This window comes from Rhineura floridana, chromosome 16 (genome assembly GCF_030035675.1).
Source record: "Rhineura floridana isolate rRhiFlo1 chromosome 16, rRhiFlo1.hap2, whole genome shotgun sequence".
In the NCBI taxonomy this organism is placed as follows: domain Eukaryota; kingdom Metazoa; phylum Chordata; class Lepidosauria; order Squamata; family Rhineuridae; genus Rhineura; species Rhineura floridana.
The window spans coordinates 11,329,884-11,345,995 of NC_084495.1; the positions used below are offsets into that span (position 1 = coordinate 11,329,884).

Genomic DNA, 16,112 nt, shown 5'->3' on the forward strand with positions numbered 1-16,112 from the left:
CCAGGTTCGTATTTGAAATGGGACATGCAAAAGAAAATGCTGGAAATTGGAACCTTGGAAGAATATGTTGTCATGCGACCATCCTCTTTCCTGATTCCAGGCACATGTAAAAATCCTGCACTAAGGGACTGAATTACTTAAAATATTATTTTGTTCTTTCTCACAGGGGGAAGGGTAGCATGGTTGCACCTGTGAGTTCCCCCCACACATGCCAAACATTAATTTGGTGGAAGGGTGAGGGATTCCACGCACACATTAAGGGTAAAAACATACCCAATGTTTTGCCAGTTCTGCTGTGTCTCCACCTCTCTCTTCAGAAAAGAGTTTGACGCTAGTCAAACCCTCCCCCTTTTTACTGTGAAACCTTATAGGAGCTGCTTGAGTGCGCTTTTTTAAAAATTCAGCTTCAAAGAGAGTTCACAGCTAGTGGGCAGATAAACCTGTTCCCCCATAGGGTGTGGCTAATGGAAACACTTTGATCCAGTGACTAGTGTGTTTGCAGCCTTAATCTTTGTACCTTTCTTTGTGGTCGCATTTCTTTGGTAAATGTGTTAGATGGGGTTGTTTGAATCCTCCCCACCCCAGACATCACTGTTTTTGAACATTTCCCAAAGAAAAGGAAAGATAATAATAATAATAATAATAATAATAATAATAAATTTTTATTTTTAGGCCGCCTATCTGGCCGAATGAACGGCCACTCTAGGCGGCGTACATAATTAAAAATACAACATATAATACAGTTTTAACATATAAAACAATTATAATCCATCAACCTACATCTATACACTGTAAACTAAAATTATCTAGGAGACTTGTATGCCCGCTGAAACAACCAAGTTTTCAATCCTTGGCGGAAACCTACCAGGGAGGGGGCATGGCGAAGGTCGTATGGCAGAGAGTTCCGGAGGGTGGGGGCCACAACTGAGAATGCCCTCTCTCTGGTCCGCACCAGTCTAGCTGTCTTAACTGGTGGGACCGAGAGAAGGTCTTGTGAGGCAGATCTCGTCAGGCGGCATATTTGGTGATGCTGGAGGCGCTCCTTTAGATAAACTGGACCGACACCGTATAGGGCTTTAAAGGTTAACACCAACACCTTGAATTGGGCTCGGTACACAACTGGTAGCCGGTGCAGATCTTCCAGCACTGGGGTGATATGATCGCGGCGGCGGCTGTTTTTAATCAACCGTGCCGCCACATTCTGTACCAGTTGTAATTTCCGGACCATCTTCAAGGGTAGCCCCATGTAGAGCGCATTACAGTAGTCTAAGCGAGAGGAGACCAGGGCATGCACCACCCATGGGAGCAGATGGACCGGAAGGTAGGGTCGCAGCCTCTGTATCAGACGTAATTGATACCAAGCTGCCCGGCTCACCGCTGACACCTGAGCCTCCATGGACAGCTGGGAGTCAAGAATGACCCTGAGGCTGCAAACCTGGTCCTTCAGGGGCAATCTAACCCCGTTCAGCGTCAGGTCAATATCTCCTATCCTTCTCTTATCTCCCACAAGCAGTACCTCGGTCTTGTCAGGGTTCAGTTTCAGCCTGTTTCCTCCCATCCATTCACTTACAGACTCCAAGCACTTGGAAATAGTCTCCACAGCCAACTCTGGTGAGAACTTAAATGAGAGATAGAGCTGAGTGTCATCCGCATATTGGTGACACTGCAACCCAAATCTCCTGATGATAGCTCCCAGCGGCTTTACATAGATGTTGAATAGCATAGGAGAGAGGATAGAACCCTGTGGAACACCACAATTGAGAGGCCAAGGGTCTGAAACCTCCTCTCCCAATGCCACCCTCTGGTGCCTGTCAGAGAGATAGGAACGGAACCACCGTAAAACAGTGCCCCCAATTCCCATTCCCTCCAGGCGATCCAGGAGGATACCGTGGTCAACGGTATCAAAAGCCGCTGAGAGATCCAGGAGGACAAGGAAGGAGTGTTCTCCTCTATCCAACGCCCTCCTTAAATCATCCACCAGAGCGACCAAGGCTGTTTCAGTTCCATATCCAGTCCTGAAGCCCGATTGGAATGGATCTAAGTAATCTGTTTCCTCCAAGTGTGTCTGTAGCTGTTTGGCCACCACACGTTCGATCACCTTGCCCAAGAATGGTAAATTGGAGACTGGGCGAAAGTTGTTTAAATCTTGGGGATCCAAGGAGGGTTTTTTCAAGATGGGCTTTATTACCGCCTCCTTGAGGGCGGATGGCAATGCACCCTCTTCCAAGGAAGCATTTACCACCGCCATGATCCCTTCGCTCAGTCTCTCTTTGCAGCCCACAATGAGCCATGTGGGGCAAGGGTCAAACAAACAAGTGGTCGGTCTCACAGTAGAGAGCACCTTGTCCACTTCCTCAGAGGGAAGAGGCTGAAACCGATCCCACCGGACCGGATCGCAACTGATCGCCTCTGGCCCGCTTCCTGTGTCCACGGCATGCAGAATTACGCTCTTCAGGCGATCGATTTTATCAGCAAAATGTTTTGCAAATGCGTCACAGGAGGCTTTAGAGTGCTCCATGGGTTCCTGGGCAGCTGGACCGACCAGGCTTCGGACCACTTGGAACAACCTCCTGAGACTACATTCTGCGGATGCAATAGAGGCAGCAAAGAAGCCCTTCTTTGCTACCTTTGTTGCCACTTGGTAGGCTGCTATTGCTGCTCTAACCAGTGTCCGATCGTCCTCGGAGCGAGACTTCCGCCACCGGCGTTCTAGCCGTCTCACCTCCTGCCTCAAACCCTGCATCCGTGGTGTATACCATGGTGCGGTCTGAGTTCTATTCAGGGGGAGAGGACGTTTCGGAGCCACCTGGTCTATTGCCCCGGTGGCCTCCCTATTCCACTCTGTCACCAAGGTTTCGACCGGGCGGCCTTCAGACAGCTCCAAATCTCCCAGCGCATTCAGGAATCCAATTGGCTCCATCAGGCGTCTGATGGATAACTGTTGTCAGATTTTATGTAGCCACAGTCAATTTTGTGCAGAATACATGTGCAATCTTTCATTTTTCTTCGGGCAAATACAGAATTGATGCCAACAGCTTTTTCATAAAAATAATTGTTACCTTGCCATTATTGCCTAGTAATTTGCAATATTGAGCAGGAAGAGCCACAGAAGAATACTCTCTTCATGCTAATGAGTCCACTCACCTGCCCACTCTGTCAAAAGGAGCCATTATTTGTGACCCCCTTATGATGCCCTTGGGAGGCTTATGATGCCCTTGGGAGTAGACAGATCAGTCAGAGAAAGGAAGCTTCAGTTAGTTCCCCATATAGTATGAAGACTTTTGTGATGTTATACTGTTCCTGGATCTGATGTTAACCTTTTCCATGTTTCCTTTTGAAACTTCCAGAAATCCTGGGAGCAAGGGAACACCCCACCCTTTGCATCTAGTTTACTTAGAATCTGAAAAACAGGATCCTTTACGATGGGCTGTGGAAACAATGCCTGGATGCCAATACCTTGACTCATCAGCTGTGTTCGTTTGTACCACTAAGCGCATGGTTTGTTGAACAAACCAGGATCAGTCTTGAAGACCAGCAAATTTGCCACAGTGTGTTTTGCCTAATGTTTCTCTAACAACTCTTGTTTCATGTCTCTGTGGCTGGGTGAACATCTGGGGTGGGGCTTTGAGATCAGGATGAAACCAAGATAGCAGAGTCAGATGTAATGAGACTAGTTAACGCAAGCCAACTTCAAACCATGTTTTTATATTCTTGTTGGTTGCCCACAAACAGACCAAAGCTGGCTGATGGGTTCAGGCTTACAACTCACAGTAAAGCTAAGCAAACCAAGGCTTAGTGCTATGTCTAAACCAAGTCATTGCTTTCTGTAAGAGGGTTGATTTTCCACAGGGAAATTGCATCTGGTGTAAACTTTCTCAACTGATCAACTTACATCACCTCTCTCTGCCTCCAAATCAGAGACATTCCTGTTCATTTTCCTCAGTCTGGCAAGGCTACACAATACCTTTGGCTGTGTAATTTCTGTTCTTAGGGGATTTAGCACTCCTTCTTGACACATTTATCTTTCTAAGAACACCTCTTAGCACTTGTAACTCACAATGTAGCCAAAATATATTTTTTCTTGCCCTGTTCCATCTGTTAAAAAAATATATCACAGGATCGTAGAGTCGTAGAGTTGGAAGGGGCCTGTAAGGCCTTTGAGTCCAACTCCCTACCCAATGCAGGAATCCAGATTAATGCGTACCCGACAGGTGGCTGTCCAGCTGCCTCACTAATGAACCCACTAAGGAAGAGTTGGCTTCAGCATTGGGGAGATGGGAGCTTAGTAGTAACCCCTTGGATTCCAGCTGTAAGGTCCCTGAGGAGTCAGGCAGAAAGGGATATATGAATTCCTATGGGGTGATCTTTACTTCCCACAAAGGGATCTGACTCAACCAAACAGTAACAAGTAATCTAACCTCTGGCATGAGACAAATCTGTTTTGGGCTTACCCTGACTCTGCACAGAATTTCTTACACACTCAGAAGGAGAGGAATCTTGAGAGCTGCACTTTAGATTTTCTTAGAGTGTTTTCATTTTCTTGTGGCTTATTTGGACAGTCTCACAAACCTTTACTATTTAGATTCTTGTTATGCGTTATAAGGTCATCTGCTTTCCTTTGGGACGGGCTTTCTTTTGAGGATTTTGTTTCTGCAGCCCTGCTTATATATTTTCTTGTTCTTGGGCCTGTTGGCTTTGTACTGTCCCCAGTTGATAGCAACTCTCCAAATGGCAGCTGCTGCAGCAGCCTAACTTTCAGAGACCATAACTTGGTCCTTTATAACTCAAGAGCCAAACTGCACACGACAAGGACATCCACATTTATTCACATCTGGTCAACTCATGTAAAAAGTGGGGGTAGGTCTAATTTTTGCACACAAGTGCCTTTTGAATCAGGGGAGCGGATCGTTTCACTTTCCCTATCTTACTGACCTACAATCCATAACACCTAACTTTTTCCCAGATTGCTGGCTCTGATACTTGGTGCGTTCCTGGCTGGTGAATAGGAGGAATGCTTCAAGTGATAAGTGTGGGGAGTTCAACCTGGGCCACTGCTTGACTTACCAGGAGGAACAGAAGGAGGCTGACCCCCCCTTTACCTTCTGCGACAGTCCCCTTTAGCTGACATTTTAAAAAGATACACAGGGTATGTATTTGGCTGTAACTTGGATGAGTCAGAGGATATTAAATCAGGGTCATATTAACTTCCACTTCTGTTAATATGAGCATTGGTTGGGAACAGGGTCAGCTCCTCTCACCCACATACCCTTGATATGAAAAATTCGGCCCCTCACAACCCTCCACTTCATGAGCTTAACAGGGTAAGAGATAATTGATGAGGATTAGAGCCGGTATTGATTATGGTGATGTTGATACTTAAAGCACTTATCAAGTGTTCAGAGTGCTTCATGTACTTTGCCTTGATATCTTTGTAACATAGATCGGTATGCAGATGAGGTAAGGCTGGAAGAGATAAGGGGCCACCTAGTGAGCTCACTGCAGAGGTGAGATACAAACTGGGAACTTGCTGTTTTGTAGCTTGAGCTCCAGGCCTCTACACTACAGCATGTCCAGTTGTTGAAATTAGTTTAGATTGGCTTATAGGTCATAAGGTGACAGTTGGTAGGCAAATAATGGAGCGTTCTTGTAACATTACACTTTGTACTTCCAAAAATTTCAACATTTTGCATTTGAATGCCTGGAGTTCACCTGCTGGAATCTCAAAGACTATAGCTTTGTAGACAACATGGGATTCCAAGGGATTGTCACAGTAGCTTCTGGCTTTACAGTAATTGTTCAGGCACTAGTTAAAAACAGCCCAGGCCAGTCTTTGCGACCCTCCAGATCTTTTGGACTACAGCTCCCTTGCTGGCTGAGGCTAATGGGAACTGTAGTCCAAAAGATCTGGAGGCACCAGGTTGGCAAAGATGCTCTTCTGGAAAGGTAATCAGAAAAACAGGTAGTAATTGGCATGTCATTAGTTCTTTTTTTCTCTTCTCTACTTATCCCTGGTAATGTCACTCTCTGTAAGGAAGGAATAAAGAGTGGAACTGGCATTTCCAGAACTAGTATTCTGTGCTGGCGTTGTTTAAAGAGAGAGGTGAGCCAGGTGCACCAATCTGGAACGTTTTCTGCCTCCGTGGAGCTAAAGGTTGCAGTGTGATGGAAAATCAGCTCTCCTAATATTAGCTGGTACCCATTTCCCCCCCTCTGAATGATGTGGAATTGAGTTCCCATTAACTGGCCACATTGCTCAGGGTGTGTAAAAGGCATGGGGATACCCACAATGAAGAACATTTCTGACTCAAAAGTTTCATGTGAAATTCATTTTTCTTAATGTGCGATGTATGTTGGGGTTTTGTCTTGGGTTTTTTACGCTGTTCTTACTGTACTTCATGACTATAAATGTGATGATATGCTAGTAGGAGAGAGAAAAAATGTTTTTAAAGTATGCTGAAGCTTTTGTTGCGTTTTGGATCAAAATAAAGTACTACAGACCAAATGTATTATTTGAGTAAACCAACAGAATGTATGAAATACAGCAATCTAGATTATGAAAAAAATTGCCTTGTGTTTTCCAGCTTCTTCAAGAATTTACTGACCTTGGAAGCAGTTCACTACATCATTTCAGAACAGGTTGACAAACTATTTTTCATGTATTGTTCAGCAGTCGTTCTTAAGGTTCTCCCCTTCAGTCTTTTTCTATTCCTTCTAACTCATTTAAAATGGCTGTTTTGTGTAGTGATAGGTGAACCCTCTCCCTTCCCATCACAGTTCAGAATGGTCTTGGCTAAAATACCACACATGCAAACAATCAGCAAATCATTTATTTCCAACCCTCTTTTGAAGTGCATGCCTGTGATTTTCCCAGTGATGTCTTCAAAAGCACAATTGGACCTGAGTGCAATACTTGCCAAAGCCTGCCTACTACCTTCTTTCTTTCTTTTGAACCCTATCTGATGGGGTGAATAGGAAAATCCTCATAATGGAGGTTTCATTACACCCTTGAATGCTGGTCCACCATCGGGATCCTTGGGCAATTCTAGTTTTGGGACATCCTCGCTATTTCCCAGTGATCCCAGTGCAATGGATATTCCTGGCACAGTCTCCTGCGGTCTGTACCTTTCTGTCGCAACCTAGTAAGCCTGGATGAGAAAAGATAAAGGGACATAAGCAGCAACAGAGAGGGAGAGAGGGAAGGATCAAGCCTGAGCTGGGCCTGATTCAGAATGGATTTGATGGGGCCAGGAAACATAAATTCATACCCCAGACGTCTCTCTCTCAATTCCTAAATTTGTTGCCATCAAGGAAGTACATTTTAATAAGGATGGGTGAGCAGTTCTATTCAGTTCACATTTCAAGTTGAATATATGAAATTCACACTTTCCAAAACAATTTGAGAACTGAAACACAACCATCCTTCAAAATTCGCACTTACTGATATTTTGCGATGCAGTTCACCAGCCAAACAATGTTTGAAAAAATGCATATGTTGGAGGGAAAGCGTGCATAAAAATGAATATATGAATGAAAATAACATACAAAAATGCATTATATTAGGGGAAATTGCTTGCAGAAATGTGTACATTAGTCAAAACTGTCTACAAAAAATGTTAGGAGAAATTCACACTAAAATGCTGGAGAATTTTCATGAGGATTTTTTTCAAAGAAAATTGCAAATTGCTGCAGAAATGTGGATAATTGAATTTAAAATTGGGAAAATTAGAAACTGAGAGAACCGAAATTGACAGAACTTTCCATCCCTAGTTTTTAAACAGGTGTTAATTTACTAACAAAGTTAGCTAACCTTGGTGTTGCTGACAATTCGTATATTAACTGAAAGGTAGAGTTTAAGGTATCCAGAGCCCATGATTCCTGGTCTAGCAAGACTCTTCTTTGTCTGTGTTACAGAACTCAGCCCACTCTTATGGCAAGGGAATGAAGTAGAAACAAAATTCGTACCCCCAAACCCTGATGATGTGCATGCATTTATGCTGTTAAGGTAGTGATATATGCACTTTGAGATAATTGTGCTTTCATTTATTATACTGTTTTTGGCCCTTTAAAGAAAACAAATAGAAACTTTTTTTCACTTAAATGTAATCAGTATAACACAAAAAAAATTCTATTGCCAAAAACCGGGTTCAGGATATTCTTTTAACTTTCATGTATCCAAATCTATTCCTAGGATTCAGAATAGCTAAAAGTGGTTTTAATGTAAGAGAAGCAATTATATTTGTTGGAGGGTTCACTGTAAAACAGAAGGTTCACCCATGAAATATAAGATAAAACAAAGGAAATGTGATGTCCTATTTGCCTGTATAATTGTTTGATTAGCAATACAATATCTGGTCATCTTTCTAAGTTGTCTAGTGTTCGTTTTTGGTGCCTTTGGTCAAAATGAGTCTATAAGCTGCAAGAGATCATCTAAGCACCCCAGATTATTATTATACAGCCACAAGAGTGACTGTGTACTATAGCCAGCATGGATATTTATATTCCACCATGTTAAATTGAAAATACCCCCATGCGATTCTGCTGCTTCCCATAAGCTCATTTCAAAACAAAATCTTACAAAACATATAGTCCTGAACTCAGAAACACTAAGTTTTCATGGCGATACACAAAACACTCAGAGAGAATCAAGAGATCCAAGTGTAAAACGAGGGGAAAAAATCCAGACCCCTGTTGGACTTTTTTTTGTCAGCGGTCTCATAATTTGTTGAAATGAATTAAAAATCAGTCATGTTCACAGAGTACCTGTGGTCCTATTACTAACCTTGCACCACACTCTGACCATCTTCTGCAGTTTAAAAGTTAAAAAAAATGCCTGGTTGATTTTTAATTATTTAAAGAAATTTAACATTGGAGTCTACGATAGCTCAGGCATGCTCAGTAAGAACCAACTATCAGTGTTCTAAAAGCCAGGCTTGGTTAATCAAAGGGCCACACCCATGCCAGAAATTTATTCCACTTTAAACAGTCATGGCTTTCCCCAAGAATCCCCAAGAATACTAATAAATGTAGTTTATGAAGGGTGCTGAGAGTTGTTAGGAAACTTCCCCTGACAGATCTCCGCTCGCTTAACAGGCAGTCCCTCTTCCCAGAGAATTCTAGGACATGTAGTTCTGTGAGGAGAAAAGGAGTCTCCTAGCAACTCTCAGGACCTTTCACAAACTACACTTCCCAGGATTCTTTGGGGGAAGCCATGACTGTTTAAGATGGAATAAATTTCTGGCATGGGTGTGGCCAGGGGCAACTTTGGTTTAAATTTGGGTGGCCTGCTGTAGAATATAAAGGTGGGGGAAACACTGAAAAATAATGATACTGTTTACAATGTTTTCCTTTTGGAAAGGAAAGGGGCTTTCCCTCTGCCTAGTGCCCACCCATCCAGTCTCTTCCCATCCCTATCCCCTCTCCCCTTCACCTTCCTCCCTACCCATATCCTTCCTCTTGTTACCAAATTCTTCCAAGCTACACAGGACCAACCTAAATTGTGTTTGCATTTTTACAAATTTGCAGGGCAGTACAATATCTCAGAGAGGAGGTCAGGTCTCCTGCTCCCCTGGTTTTAAAGTTTGATAAAAATATCTGTTGGCTATGGGTACGTTCTTAAACTGCAAGGTTTTTTGGCCTATTAGTGAATTATTTATATAGCACTTTCTATGTCATTTTACACAGCACCAAAGGACATGTTCCTGCCCAAAGGAGCTTACAGTCTAAAATTTGACACAGGAGGAGGAGTTGGGGGCAGGAAGTTATGTGGCAGAGAGAGCTGGATGTTGTTGGGGGGGGGAACTTAAAGACAGGAGCCAACATAAGTGGGACTTATTTTAGTAATTCCAGACCAAGCATGCACTATTCATTGCAAGATTCCTTTTCAAAGCTCTTTTCACAGTGAAGGCTGCCTATTTCACTAACAGATATTGCTCTAGCATACGGCATTGGGCATATCCAGCGATTATGCGGTGACATGAGGGTTAGCCCGGTGGCCTGAGTGAGAAGAGCAGCCCTTGTCAGAGGCCTCCAAAAGTACAAAAGTTGAGAAGGATGAAAACATTCCAACACTTGGAAGTAGTAGGAAAAATGGCTCCTTGCACCCCGCAGTTTGCAAATTGGGAACAGCTTCCCACTCCCGCTTTTCAATGGAACTGGAATTTGCTGCCACAAAATGGTGATGTGCATTTGCTTAAGCCACATCTGCACTATACATTTCAAGCAGTACGATACCACTTTAAACAGACACGACTTCCTCCAAAGCAAAACAGTCATGGCTTCCCCCAAGAATCCTAGAAATTGTGATTTGTTAAGGGCGCTGAGAGCTACAGTTCCCAGACTAGTTTAACAATGAATCTCCCTTGGGAATTCTGAGGTTTGTGGCTCACTGGTGGGAATAGGAGTCACTTAACAACACTCAGTACCCTTAACAAACTACAGTTCCCAGGATTCTCGGGGGGGGAAGCCATGACTGTTTAAAGTGATATCATAGTGCTTTAAATGTATAAATGTGGCCTTAGATGGTGGTATAAGAGAATTAGATAAATTCATGGAAACCAACTCTATCAGCCTATTTAGCTATGATGAAGCCTTAGGATGCCACTAAGTATGAGATGCCATCATGCTCGGCTTGTTAGCTTCCTCAAGGTTTTTGGGAAACAGGGTGCTGGATTGGATGGGGCCCCTTGATCCAGTTGGGGCCCTTTCTATTTTCTTTGCTCCTTTCCTTTTGTCTTCAGCAGGTGTAATGCTAAACCAGGATTGACGCTAAACAGGTTTGAAGAAGAATTGCAAACTATCATGAAGAGCGAACCTAGTTAGCACTAAACCATGTAATGGCAGACCATGGTTAAGGCAAACAAGAAGTGAAAAGAACATGCATGCTCCTGATTTGCAAACTGTTGTTAGTAGGTAGCCAGGGTTAAATCTGCACTCTTCCAAAGAGTCAGCACTTACTAAAGATCACACAGTGCTTGGGGCTTTTTCTCAAAGAGACATCCTTGAAAATTTTAACATAATTTCTCTTGAGCTGCAAGCAGGTGCTTCTTTATGCATTAACGCCATCATTATGCAATAACTACAAGTCAAAACAAATCACATCTATGCAGTGTATGCATTTGCAAATACCGACAGGCTTCATGCATTTGGAGGGTACCTACCATTGGAGGCTCTTGGGCAAAGCAATCGTAGTAGTCATTGCCAGGCTGCAGTCTAGGTCAGGCCAGGCACAGGGCACGTGCTCTCTGTATTAAATATGTTCTCCATGGTTTTGCTACTATCCTTCTCTAGTAGTCAGTAGAAACATCAGTTTGGCTCATCACAGAGGGAGGCATGCCCACCGTTCCTCATTCTGACTTAGTCTGTGGGAGAATATGAACAGAATAATTGATTTGGGAAGACATCTTGAGTGCATAGGTGAGGCATTTCAAAGAATGTAGTTAATAGGAATTTTTAAACAAAACAAAAAGCTGATCTCCTGTAGTTCAAGGGAGATGGTTTTCCTTTCTCTCCCCTGTCTTCATCTGAAATGTCTTTTGCATTTCTCACTATGCAAGAAAACTAAAATCTACTAGGCTCAAGGAAATGTATTAAAATAGAGCTGAAAGACAACTTTTCAATTTCAGTTCCTTTTCCTCAAATACCGCACCACGGATCAATTACCCCAGTAGGCATTTTCCTTCTGCTGAAATGAGTTTCTTCTTATTTTTATTGATATGTTTGAGATGTTTGTGTACAAATTTACAGTCAACTTTCATAATGTAAATCGTGAAGTCCCAAATCTGTCCGGATCTAGTCATGTAGGAGAATGAGGTGTGGGAGAAACCTAAAGTGGGCTGCAGATCACATTTTTGAATGATCCCACCCACTAAAGACCTCACTGCTAATAGAAACGTGGGACAGCTTTCAAAAATGCTGTCTATACTGGGGATCTGAAGTGATAGAGTGCATTTTATCATGGGTGAGCCATCTCATTCTGCTGCATCTGTTGATCTAGACTCAATGATCCGTTCCATATAAAGTCAGTTTCCTAATTTAGATTTGAGCCCTTACCAGCCTGCCTAATCAGGTTGTTAATATACTAGAAGAATAATGAGCAAATTTTCATGCCTGCTTGCTTACATTCTCCGGTGAGTTCCTGTCACCCTTGCCACCTTGTTATTCATGAGCCGTTGTCATGTTGGAGCCTCGTGAGGTTTCCATTTATGTGTGGGTGGTGAGTGTTTTTTCCTCCGTGCATACTTTCCTTGGCATTCTAGGGTTTGTCATGCTACGCTCAGGAAATGTAATCTGAATTTCCTGTTCGGTAGTTAATCCCCAACATTTTTTATTCAAATGTATCAGAACAATTTATTTTCCAACAGATAGGAAAGGAATGTATACACATAATAATGCTTTTAAGGCTGTCAAGTAAGCAGGTTTCTGGCATTTTACTGTTAATTAGCCAAAAAAAACCCACAACGACCCTGTTTCATTAGACTGGCGTATTTAAAATACAGAGCATTGTTTCCTGTTCAGCATATGAACCCTCTGGCTTTTGTGATACTGGCTGTGTAGCTGATGTCTGAAAAATATTTTCTTGCAGCACCTAATATTATGTGCACCCTGATGTTAGCCATTCTGCTTGGATTGTCCTCTGCACCAGTCTTCCCCAACCTGGTGCCCTCCAGATGTTTTGGGCTGCAACTCACATTGGTCAAGGGCTATGTACACACTATACATTTAAAGTACATGGCTTCCCTCCACAAATCCTAGGAACTGTAGTTTACCTCTCACAGAGCCAGCATCCTTAACAGACTACAGATTCTTTAGTGAAAGTAATGTGCTTTAAATGTACAGTGTGTACCCAGCTTTTGCCATCATGGCCAATGGTAAGAGATGATAGGAGTGGTGATCCAGAGCATCTGAAAGGCAACCAGGTTTGGGAGCATTGCACCTTACTAATGGTTTTGTATTTTCTGATTCTCATTGTAAATAATGTGTTATGCATATTTAGATTTTGGGGGAAGAGATTTTTGTCCATATATGTAAATCCTCAAGGATGCAGATAAATAATCAGTGCTAGGCATCTTCAAATTTTCACAATAATTGTCATGAACATGCACCATTTAGATTTCAGGGTATGTGATAGTATCATAGTACTGATATCCTTGATAGTATGTGATAGTATCATAGTACTGATATTCTGATGCATTGCTCTTCCAATGAACTCTATTTTTCAGTACTGGTTCACAGTGAGGGATTCTCTTCCGATTTGTAGCTATGTTTCCTTAGTCTTACTCCTGCATGGCATGGCAAAAGGCTTTAAAAAACAGTACGCTATCTCACAAATACTAAATAGTAGAAAGCAAAAAAAAGTGTTTCCCTGAAATGCAAACTGTTATCGCTTTACATGCTCCAGAATCTCACTGGAGGAAATTGTTTCTGCTAGATTTGAAAACACGTTACATGTTCTTTTATGCGGTTAGAACCCTAAATATCAACCATCTGGCCTGTGCAATCATATTGATGTAGAAATAATGAGTTATGAGATAATAATCCACTTGAGTATTTTTGTTTTGTTTTTGGCCTGCTGATTTGATTCTTTTGAGCATACTGCAATAAGACTTTCCCATTTTTTAGTTCCACTTAAATGTAAACGATCCAGAAAAACATTTCCCCCTCCTGCCTCCAAGCTGGCTACTTTTCTTGCTTCCACAGTGGTTTATAACATCAGTTCATGCAGCCCCTGTGAGGTTGACTAGGGGATGGGGGGGATGGAGGATGGAGTATAGCCTGCACATGCAGACGTTATTGAATCCAAAGCTACTTCCTGTGCCGGTGCATCCTAAGTGAAAGGCCCCTTTAGTCCTTAGCCCTTTGCTTATGCCCTGAATCTATAGCCCTGCTCAGGTGACATTGCTCTTATGTTACTGAACATGGAAGTGAGGACACACCAAATGGTCCTATCATTAGCTGTCGTGTGAGCATCGAGGCCATCTGTACAGATGGACCCTTCACATGTACAGCTGTGTGCACAAGGCTTTCATGTGACCCGGAACACTGATGGCGCAGGGTTCCAGGTCACATGGAAGCCTTTGCATGTACAGCTCTACGAGTGATCACTTGGAGGCAGGGCTACTTAGTGTGTCCCCACTCCCCACGTGCAGCAACACAGGAGGGATAACATCTGAATAGGAACTTCATTTTAGTAATGTTTTAAGAGCAGTTAGGTCGAGCAAGAAACTTTCTTTGAGGGCATTTTGTATTTGAACCAGACTGAATAATGCTGGTTTATCCAGAGGATTCTGATAATTATTTATTGGATGTTCCAGGCTTCTGCCAAGAATGGCTCCAAAATACCTTAACATGTCTTAGGGCAGACCTGGTGTCCATCCACCAAAGCAGCCCTTCCATTGATCTAAGAAGACCTCTGGCAGTTAAATCGCAAAGCTATCTATTCACAAGCGTCTGCTAATAGTCAAAAGTGCACCACATTCTCAGAAGCACCAGCAGGAAGAAGTATTAGTCGTTGCTTGCTTCCTTTTAATCTTTTGTTTAGTTGTTGTTGTTAATCAGTTTCACTGAGATTCTCCACTGATCAGAAGTCAAATTGCTTTTCTGCAGTCTAGAAAATGCAGAGTCAAAAGTAGTGATTTGTCGAACACTTGTGGTGTTTTGTTCTTATGTACTTTAGCGGAGAGGTTATGAATGGGTCTCTATTTCCTGAGCGGCAAATTCATGATATCTCGCAGTTCACACTTAAAAAAGAAAAAGATAGTTGCAGGGGTTACAGTCATGAGTCACTTATTGCAGATCTGTTCTGACGATATGGTGTGCGAGTCCCTATTTGTTTTGCTTTTTTTTTGGCTCCTTGTGTCTGTCTTCATTCGAAAACAAGGATTGTTCATATCTTTTGATCCCATACACATTGACTACCTGAACAAATTGTCTCAAAGGGGAAGAAGTAGAGAAACTGCTATGTTGCTTATTATCACTCTGCAGGACTGATAGCTCAAAGGTGGAGTGCATGCTTTGCATATGGGGTGACCCCCATTCAGTCCCCAAGGTCAAGCAGCAGATGATGGGAAAAGACTGTGACCAAAAGCACCTGCCAGTCTGAATGGGCAATACTGGACTAGATTGGCCAGTGGCATGACTCTGTGTTAAGGCTACTTTGTATGTTCTCATGACTAGTCTTGATTATTTTCATTAAGCATACAGTGATACAGCAGCACTATGGTTGATGCTCCATTCCTTCTTTCCCTTAGAAGGTTTCAGTTGGACAGGTCAAGATTGTAAAGTTTGTGAATAATCGTAGATGAATGCTCCTGTTTTTGTATTCTCAGTCAGTCCAGAGAAAGAGCCTGCAGTGGTTTGCCGTACATGGTTGATGGGTTAGGTTGCACAGGCCTGTGATAACTGTTAGCCAGGAATAAATAGCTAAGACAATCAAATATACCCAGTGTGGTATTGCCAGCCTATTTTTGCTCAGTGATAACTAGGGCAAAACTAGATTTAAAACTGTTTTAGGATGTGATACTATACAGAATGCTGCACGTTAGTGGACAATTTATTTGGTTTGATTTGTTCTTCTGAGAGAAATCTAGAATTAACAAGCTAAAGAAATACTATACATCAGTAGTAAATATTGTAAGTGGTTTTAAGTACCAAATGTCATTTTGGCAGCATAGGGTGGGTTGACTGGGGGGCAACATGACCATTGCATTTGGGAGGGGGGTCGGCTATTATAATTTTGGACGCCCATCATTATAATGATCATGGGTGCACTCCCCTTCCAAGCTTATCAGCCTACTGTGCATTGACTACCAGCCCTTGTGTTGCTTGTTCCAAATATCAAAAATAGCGGTGGTGGTGTGTGTGAGAGGATCCTGTTTAAGATTACAAAGCAATTTGTAAAAGAGCTGAAATCATAATAGATGTTAAACTGGTGTTTTTATTTTGCTCACTTATGCTAATATACCCCCAGTTCACTGCCATCAAGATTACTCACTAAACTATACAGCTAAAGGCACCTAGAAACCTACCTGACATTTTAACTGCGATTCCTGAGATTCTGACCTGAAACAACAGACTACACAACTGTGCCTCAAGGTTTAAGTATAAGTCTGTTGCAA

General features: G+C 42.5%; 1 protein-coding gene across 6 annotated transcripts in view; it reads left to right on the forward strand.

The window, feature by feature from the left end:
• Window positions 1-16,112, forward strand: part of AMMECR1 (AMMECR nuclear protein 1) — a 179,688-nt gene that overhangs the window by 105,855 nt on the left and 57,721 nt on the right. For 2 of the 6 annotated variants that reach the window (XM_061598343.1, XM_061598342.1), the window contains one exon: window positions 6,582-6,636. The exons of 1 other annotated variant lie outside the window; for it this stretch is intronic. In XM_061598343.1, the coding sequence (XP_061454327.1) occupies window positions 6,582-6,601 (20 nt within the window). In that variant the 3' untranslated portion in view covers window positions 6,602-6,636. Of the gene's footprint in view, window positions 1-3,347; window positions 3,470-6,581; window positions 6,637-7,911; window positions 8,003-16,112 lie in introns of those variants that run through there. 3 more of the 6 variants (XR_009759274.1, XM_061598344.1, XM_061598341.1) reach the window with 3 other exon arrangements.